We start from the raw sequence: 10,045 nt of genomic DNA on the forward strand, positions 1-10,045 counted from the left end.
AAGAGAATGGAAAAAAGAAGTTTGGTAAAATAGGATAGAAAATCAAGGAAAATGTAGACATCATTAAACTTATGTCCACATAATTTATTAAAGTTACCCTAGCCCAAAATAGAGTGGAAATTAACAATAGGTTTAGGAAATTTTTAGAAATATATGAGAAGTTGGGTTTCAATGTGAATTAAAATAAACAGATGGAGTATTTTTAGACTTCAATAAATTATATATTCATTGAACTTGATGTTGAAATAGTTAAAATAGATAGGGTCTATAATCAATAATGAAAGCACTTCCACTATTGATAAAGAATGGATAATAGAAGAAGGTAAGAAAGCCATAGGATCCTTAAAATAGTTATAAAACAGTTAGAAATCTTGATAGGAAAGGATAAGAAATAAAAAAAAATTAAGAGTATTTACTGAGGTAATTGAAAATCCTTACATTCATAGAAGCAAAAGAATTATTACGATTTGGAGATGTAATAAGAATGATTTCTGAAAGGTTATCTAAGTTAATTATGGAATGGGTAGAGGAAGGAAGAAGGAAAAGAGAAAAACATAAGGTAAGGTGGGAAAGAAAGAGTACAAAAGCCTGGCAGGATAAGGTATTGGGGAAAAAAGGTATTGGTTAGATAGAAATGTATACAAAAAGATTATGGAAGATATTTAGCTAAGGAAAACTGCATTATTTGAAGATTCCTCCTCCCCCCTCAAAATAAAAATACCTGGTGTATTCAGTATGCATTGTCATTAGCATGGACCTTCCATGAGAAGAGGGAGGTATTACTTTAATCCTAGGTTCAGCCCAAGTTACAGAACGCTCTACACCAACATGCCGACTGGAAGAATCTGTTATAGCAGTATCAGGCTCAGAATGTGTTTGCGATAATTGACGATGAACAGGAAATTGTAATGAACTTCCTTCACTACTAGGCATCCCCGCATCATATATGTCTTCTTCAATACATTCTTCTGAAATCTGAAATAAATTCTTCATTACTTTCTACAGCTAAACAAGTTATTGTAACCAATATTAACAAAATACAAATGTTATGTATCATAAGCTAAATACATGGAGTTTAAAAATTATTATTCCTTCTACTGGGTAAAATACAGTAGCCTGGGAGTTGATGTGAAAAATGTTGCTTTATTAACATGAAGAAAAAAGTCTTGGGAGAGGTTCAAAATGTCCTAAAGACTAGACATTTACTAAATTATATACTCTAAACAATTCTTCATTTTAATTTCACCAAATTGATAAATCATTATAATTTTTGAAAGTCATAATTAAAAATAAACATGTTGAGCCCTGGATCTTTTATAGTCTGTTCTTGTAAGACTTGGGATTGTGGCAAAATATTACAGTTTAATATTAATAAGTAAATTCTTTCCATGCCAGTTCCTGAGCTATAAGGAAAAGTTTTAAAAATAAAATATATACTCATTTCATTTCATACATATAGTTTCTATTATTGTTGAAAAGAATATGGTCCGGGTGCGGTCAAGAAAAACTCAAATAGTAAAAATATACTAATTTAATGAGCCAACGTTTCGCCCCACGTTGCAGGGCTTCTTCAGGGCTATTTTGACGGCAGTCAAAACTAAAATTTTAGTTTTGACTGCCGTCAAAATAGCCCTGAAGAAGCCCTGCAACGTGGGGCGAAACGTTGGCTCATTAAATTAGTATATTACTACTATTTGAGTTTTTCTTGACCGCACCCGGACCATATTCTTTTCATCTTCACACACGGTCAATCAATAATCTTCCAGTTTCTATTATTGTTTTAACCAAAAACAGAGGGAAGACTTTTAGAGTTAATTTTTTTCATTTAAAAGTCATTGTTTTAAAATTAAATAAAGTTAAAATAAATAGGGAGAAATAAAGTTAAAATAGATAATAATTTAATCATTATTGATTAAATTAAAATTAAAATCGTAACTTTTTAATATTTTAAATATTAAAAATTTAAAATAATATAAAATTTCTATGATCTGTTCTTTCCGTAAATTTTTTTATTAACTTAACTCCAAGTTATTTTTCTTATAACTTGTTCATTTACTGTGCGAAATTTTTTATTAGGTTTAAATTATGTATTTAGCGTTTATTTAAGGGAACTTGTGAGTTTTTTCAATGATATGTATATAGGATTTTTTTTATTGTAAATAATTTTCTTTATTGTTATGGTTTTCTATGTTATTATATTATTTAGTATTAGTTTACGAGGATTATTCGTAAACTGGTGGGGGGAGTTACGGTGTGAGTCAGCTGTTATTTCGATGTCAGCTGACTGAGGGGATCAGCTGATCGAATGTATATAAGAGATGTACCGAACACATTAAGCCAGTATTTTACAGCAGTTCAAGCGTGTTAGATTTTTTCCTTCTTCTCTTTTTTGACATTTTGCTTTTGCCAATTCTTAACTTAAGGTAAGTATCGTCGAGGGTAAACAGTAAATATAGAGAAAAAAGGATACAAAATGACTCGCACTGTTTCAAGAAACAGAAAGAATACATTGGTCCTTCTTCTCCTCTATATATATCATTTGACCAGTATATCTACTCAGTCAGCTGACACAATATAGTAACAAAAAAAAATAAAGAAGAATTATTTACAATAAACAGAACAAAACAAAGGATTAACAGACCTCATGAACTCTATTACAAACTAAAAGTAAAGCAAAACAAAAATAAAATCATCCCTTTAAACATTAAAAAAAATGGAACATAACTTTTTCAGTACATTTCCGTAATTAAAGATGAATTATTAACCTCCGATATAGAACTTTCTTATCCCCCGCCAAAACTATCTTCTCATTAAGGCCTGCATAGTCTCAGGGATTCTGCGGTGATTTGTCTTACCCTGATGATACGCTTGGATGACTTGACATGATCTTCTCCCAAACGGTTTCATTCCCAACATATAGGTGATGCTTTTCTCCGGGCTTCGAATCATTATTCAACATTCTACAGATCTGGTCATTCTTCACGCTTGGTTGCAACCAGATCGTCATTATTTTACTTCTCCAGTGCTCAGTATACTTAATTTTGGTCATTCTGGTGGTTTTCGTCTTCCAAATAATTTGTCTCTTATTGTCGTTAATTATTTCTTCCATTTCCTATATGTATCCTGGTCTTTCTTCTTTCAAACTCTCATTATTCAAAGATTCTTCCCTATTATTTTCTTCCGCTCCATCCTGATCTTCCTCTATAGGCATCCATTCCCTCAGAAAATGTCCCATGATTGGACGGTTCCCCATTTTCTTGTTTCACGGCATTTGTGGTTAAGGATGGAGGTGTTCCACCTCATTTTCTTTGCCCAGTTTATATAGTACTTCCATGTTATATTGCGGTACAAGCTCCTCCCGGCATGTAATTCTTATAATAAAACTTATGGTCTAAAGTGATCGATAGTCAACACTATTCCCAACACTCACTCCATTGCACTGTATCTACTTTCCGTCTCCATAAGGCACCAGCTGGCGTACGCCACTGGGTGCTCTTTCTCTTTGTCCTCCTGAGACAACACCGTTCCCAGCGCGTACTTACATCTGTGGTTATTGTGAATTACCGATTAAAATCTGGAAAAGCGAGTACCGGCTCTTGCTACAACCTCTCCATGCACCGTCTGATATTGTACTCGACCATGGGGGTGACGATCATCTTCCTGCCTTTCTTGAGTAGGTTGTTAAGTGGAACGAGATACTCCACCATTTCTGATACAAAGTCCTGTAATAATTTAGAGTTCTCAACAACCTCCAAATTGCTTTTATGTTACTAGGAACCACTATTTTCAACTTTATCCGTATCTGGTTTAACTCCCTCCCTAGAAATTGTGTGACCCAAAAATTGTATTTGCTCCTGCTGTCCAGCACCTACTTTTCTCGCGACAAATTGAGCCCAAAATGTCTGATTCTCTGAAACAGGCCATTTAATAAATGTAGCACGTATTCTACCTCATTATAACTGAACAAAAGGTCATCCATGTAGATCTGACTTACGGATTTGTCAATTCCTCTCAGAAGCCCATTCATCAGGCGCTAAAAGGTTATGGGGGCATTTTTGAGATCAAATGGTATCCTTTTAAAATCATACTGACCCCTCTCAAAATTAATGGCGTCTTATGTCGATCATTTTAATTTGATGATACCTAGCCTCCAAGTCTAGTGAACCGAATACCGTCACCCCCTTAGTCTGTCCAAAATGTCTTCGAATCTGGGGATCGGATAATTCTCATCTATTGCATTTTCATTCAGCTTCCGGTAGTCTATCACAACTCTGTACTGCTCAGTATTTTCGCCAGTCGTGATCTTCATTTCACTGCCCACAATGGACTATGCTTCCCTGACACTTTTAAACTTTCAAGTTCCTCCCGGATATGGTGATGTAGTACCTATGGGTATCTCCTCTCATTTATGTACATCACCCTGTCCTGCTTTGGTAGGATCTCATGGACAGTCTTTCCGGTCGCCCCGAGGATATTCCCTTCTTAAAAAAAAAATCCACCTATTCCTTTTTGAATCGCTTCCTCCAGTCCTCGGCTTGATTGATTGCCCCAATCCACACACCCTCGTTCCTCTGTTGTTATACGACATTTGTAGGTTTTACCTCCTATCTTAGGTAGGTTTATCCTCTATTTTTCCTTGATCCAAGCACCCACATTCCTAAGCAGGTCACACCCCACAATTACTTTATATTCCCTAAGTATGCTCTTTACAATATGCGCTTTGAAGACACCCTTACTAACTTTCCAATGGTTCAAACCTATTTCCACCTCCTCATCTATCTCAAAAGGACCACCCAGGGTGATTAATCTTTACTGACATACCTGGATCTAGTGTGTTTTCTCTCCACTACACAACTTCTTCACAGCTTCTCAGCACATGATAGTGCTGGAACTGCCGGCCATAGACAGACTGCCGCTCTTAACTCTCATGTTGTAGTTTTCTAATGTGAGGTCGTCCCCTCTGCTGATATCCCCTTCATATGTCTCGCGTTTTCCGCTCTCCAGTTCCTCGTCTCCACCTACTTCCTCTGCTCCCTTGACCACCTCGGTCCTGTGTCCTTTCAACTTCTCCTTCGGTTTCTGATGCTCCAGATGTTTCAGTCGACTCGCTTGATGACTCACTCAACCTCTGATTACTTCTTCGTACCTGTTGGGTGTTGACCTCCATCAGTGCACTCCAGCCCAAATCTTCCGCATCCATGGCATTCCCGGTCTTCTCGCCGGTACTTCCTCGGGGTTTTGACTGGTTCCTCTTCTCTGGTTTTTTAGTCCTCTCTCCCATTGTATCATGATATTTCCTTTTCCTTCTCAGATTAGGGCCAATCCTAGGTCGACGATAATTTACTGTAATCCAATCAGATTCCTCCGTTTCCACCCGTAATTCTTCCTCTCGGGCACTAGCATCCATTAAATCAGGCGCACAGTGCTCAAACGAGCGTTTCTTCGTTAAGCCCTCCTTCCTTTCGATTTCTCTCGCTAACTGGACTATCAATATTCCTGATAGGAACATCATCCTGGCTTGCACCTGGCCCTTGTCCATCAGCTCTGTTAACTTATCCATAATTCAAGTGAACCGAGCAAGAAGTTGTCCGGCACACTAAATTGTCTCTGTCTCTTGGTCACTCGGGACATGAGGAAGATGACCTCTTCTGGGGCCCACCGCCCCCCTCCAAAGGCCTTTTTTATTCTCTCTTCTTCCATATTCCAGGACATATCTTCATCTGCCTGGATCTGGTTGAGAATGCTTCTCTTCACCTTGCAAACCACCGCTGCTTTTAATGCGTCCACGATGGCCAACAGCTTATTCACTTTCATTCTTTCCATTAGTCAATTTCCTCCTTTTAGAAAATGTTTCAATTCCCTGATTTTTGTGAAGACCCCGATAAATCTTTCTAGGTATGACACAACTTTTCTAAGATCTTGTGCCATTGCCGTCCTGATTTTAATCCACTCCAGTACATTTGCACGTGCCTGCTGCCGGTGGGTTTGTCTGAGATAATTCAGAATTGGGTCTCGTAATTACCGTTGTTCACCAAAACTGTTTTTAGAAATTTGTACTAACGCTTGTGAAATTGCAGGTTGATATTATTGAATGGACACAAATGAAATGTTTTTACTGTTTTATTTGTTATGGTTATATAGCATAAAACATTCAAAATGTAGTGAGAACAAAAAACACTGGCTTCGAAGTGATCACAACTGGTAATGCCAAACAAAGAACATAAGGCTAGTGTATTATAATCCATATATTCACGGTTTGCCACAAAGCAACTTGTATACAATAAAAAATTAATTTTTAAACCTCACTTTAACACACCCTCTTAAATATTCATTTTTTTAATTTGATTTAGTTTTACATAATTTTTCTAACAAAAATAGGATTAACAGAATTTTCAATTTACAATATTTTACATACATTAACAAAATAATTTTAAAATTTTGATATTAGTTTTGTGCACAGAAAAAATAATAAAAATCTTTAAAGTTACAATTTTTTTATTTAATGTTTCACAATCACTTCATTGAGTCTTGGGTTCAAACATCTCCAACTGGTCTTCTGTCCTTTTGTAGATGATTTCGGTTTCTCGTCATTCAACTACATCCTGACTTTTCACAGTCAGAATTATAATAGTCACCTAAATACTCTCTGATGTTATTATGAACATTTGGATCAACAGAAGGTTTAACAGTATACGTTGGTTCACTAAATCCCTTTTTCTTTCTGAGTTTCTTTTTCTAGATGTCTTGATGTTTTTAACCTTTCCTAGTGCAATTTCTGTCTTTTCCTTTTCCCTAGAACCATCTTTGAACATTAATGATCCTTCAACTCGTTTAGGATACCTCTTTATCTGAAAATTTTCTTCCGTTTCAAATCTCCAATAGTTTCAGTCTCCTGCATCAGCTTGTTCTTCCAGTTCTCTTTCATCTTTAGATAAATTTTCATCAGAAGATGAAATAGCTGATTCTATACTTAAATATGTTCTATTCAATATGTGATCTCTTAATAACTGCTTATGTTCAACTAAATTTTTATTGTTTCTTAACTTTCTCAAACAGATGTTTCAGTTCCTTTTTATCTTTCTCATTACCTATGTCAGCTTTATCCTCTTCTATAGCCTTTTCATTTTTTTCTTATATTTTCATCCATTCTTCACCACTTTCATCTTCAGATTCTGAATCACAATTCAACTCACTTTTAAATAATCTTTTAGTATCTTCAACATGAACTAATGGTTTAGATGCTTTGGATTCACCACTAGATTCTTCATCAACACCAACTATACAGTCTTTAACAAACACAGATGTTTCATTGTCTTTTTTGGTTTCTGGTACATTTGTAGCATAAGCCTTCACATTTGAATCAACCTTCAAGTCCACAACATAAAATCCCTCAGAAGACCTTTTCTCAATTATCTCGAGATTATTCTTAACAATTTTTACTATGTCTTTAGCAAAAGTCATGTATCCACCATTCTGTGTTATTTTATCCACAGATAACAAATTTCTGCCGAGATCTGGGATGTACATCACATCTTTCAGTTGAAACTTGTCACTCTTTACACAACCAACCATTTTGACTATCATGGATCTCACTATTTTTTATAAACTAATGAAACAGTCTTTCTTTAGGTGGTTTGTTTTTTTACACACACTACAGGGTTTTTTCTTGGGTGGACAGCCTTTACTCAAATGTCCTTCTTTAGAGCAAGAAAAACATTTCCTCTTGTCAGAAATAGTCCTCAAATTTCTTTTTACATAGGTTTAAAACGCAACTGAATCGTCTGCTTCCTCAGTAAAATTTGAAGAGCGTCTTTCCTCAGCTAGCAATCTTGTCCTTAAATTAGAAATAGTTTTCCTGTCAGAGCCTATGCTTTCCCAAGCACATAATAAATATTTATACTTTTTTGGGAGTGTTGTCAAGACTCTGGAAATGATCATATCATCTGATATATCATTGCCTAATGATTTAAATCTAAATGCCAAATTTTCAATTGAGCTTATGTGGCTGGCCAAGTCTATTCCAGTCTTAAATTTAAAATCAAAAAATTCTTGCAGAAGGTCAAACTTTTGCTTGGGAATATCTCTTTCATATATTTCACATAATTTGGAATATATGATAAGAGATATTTCACATAATTTGGAATACATTTGATTTGCAGTAGTACAAATCGAAATATGAGTTAATATCTCTCTTGTTCACTGTGGTTACTATTAACTTTTGGGCTTTAACAGCAAGTACATGGACATTATACTCTTTACTTTGCTGGTCTCTGGGAGGCTCAAAATCTTTAGAAATAACCTCAAACAACCCGTTTGCTTTAAAGAAAATCTTTACCTTGAATTTCCACATTTGGAAGCTCTCAGGTCCTTTCAGTGGCTCAATATGATTAATTTCATTAAAGTTATTCACATCCATTTTACGATATTAATGATAACAAATTTAAAATAGTATAATTCTACTATTTGAGTTTTTTTGACCGCACCCGGACCATATTCCTTTCATAACAAATTTAAATGTTTTTACTTTACGAAATATTTGAACTCGAACAAACACTACCGAACTATTTTTACTGCCTCACTAAAAATTTTAATTTCCCAAACTGCCTGGGCCTATAATCTGTTGAAAGGGTGTGGACACAAATAACATAACGACTAGTGAACTACAATCGATATATTCACAGTTTGCCACAGAGCAACTACCATACAATAAAAAACGAATTTTTATAGCACACATTAACAGATATACTAACATTTATATACAATAAATAATTCATGTACCATTGATATTCATGTACCGTTGATATTCATGTACCATTGATATTAATGTGCCAAATATATTTATATACCACTTGTTGTTAAATCATATGTTTCCTTAAGTTAGATCAATAGATGAAGGTTATTCATGTCACATGTGCCAAGTGTTTAATTCATTTTAATAAAGCCTATTACAGTATTCCTTATCTCATTACATCACAGGTATAGAGAACAGAAGTAAAGAGAGAAAAAAAAATTGATATTTAGAACTAGCCGTTACCTCCGTATCTAAAGGTCCCAGGTTTTGGCACCAGTTAAATATCGTCGAGGGTAAACAGTAAAAATAGAGAAAAAAGGATACAAAATGACTCGCACGGTTTCAAGAAACATAATGAATTCATTAGTCCTTCTGTTCCATATATATCAATCGACCAGCTAACCTACTCAGTCAGCTGACATCGAAATAACAACTAAGGCTGTAAATCCCCTCTACCAGTTTACAAACAGTCCTCGTAAACTTATACTGTACAATACAATGATAAAAAAAAAAAAAAAAAGAATAAAGAAGAACTATTTACAATAAACAAAACAAAACAAAGGTTTATCAGCCCTTATAAACTCTACTACAAACTAAAATTAAAGCAAAACAAAAATAAAATCATCACTTTATACATTAAAAAAAAATGGAACGTAACTTTTTCAGTACATCTCCATAATTAAAGATGAATTAAACAAAAATTAAATCACCAGATAAAAAAAGATAACAAAAAAGGTATGTTGAAATGAGGACACTCTGGATTACACTAGTACAGGTGTTTCAGTGAGTGGGACTTTAAGTTGTTCAATATGAACTGTCCTGCATTTTTTGGCTTCCCTAATACTCTCTACAGTTACAACATTATGTTCTCTTATTATTATAACCCTAAAGGGGCCGTCGTATTGCTGAAACTTCTTACCAGGATACAGGAGGTCTCTATAAATTACTTTTATAGATAATAAATGCAACAATTTGGTTTTTACAATTACACAGACACACACACAGACACAGACACACACACACACACACACACACACACACACACACAATTTTGAAAAGTTGGAAACAGCTGCACTCCCTATCGAAACTGTAGACGGCCACACCCAAACGAAGGAGGTAAGTCCACCAAGGAAGAATGATGTTAAATCAGAAGGAACAGTAACCACACCTTCTTTAACTAGCGATAAAAGGAAGAACGTTGCAAACAAGAAGAAAATTGCTCAACCCAATGCACCAGTGGTGCATCATAATGCA

General features: G+C 35.0%; 1 protein-coding gene across 1 annotated transcript in view; it reads right to left on the reverse strand.

The window, feature by feature from the left end:
- Positions 1–542: 542 nt before the first annotated feature.
- The window catches only part of Trpm (transient receptor potential cation channel, subfamily M), a gene marked incomplete at its 5' end in the record, with an annotated part of 97,365 nt that continues 87,862 nt past the window's right edge, over positions 543–10,045 (reverse strand). Inside the window, 1 exon segment of the mRNA XM_067051072.1 lies at positions 543–975. Coding sequence (XP_066907173.1) covers positions 682–975 — 294 coding nt within the window.

The sequence above is a fragment of the Halyomorpha halys genome, unplaced genomic scaffold (genome assembly GCF_000696795.3).
Source record: "Halyomorpha halys isolate HHAL.00 unplaced genomic scaffold, Hhal_1.1 Scaffold1260.1, whole genome shotgun sequence".
Lineage (NCBI taxonomy): Eukaryota > Metazoa > Arthropoda > Insecta > Hemiptera > Pentatomidae > Halyomorpha > Halyomorpha halys.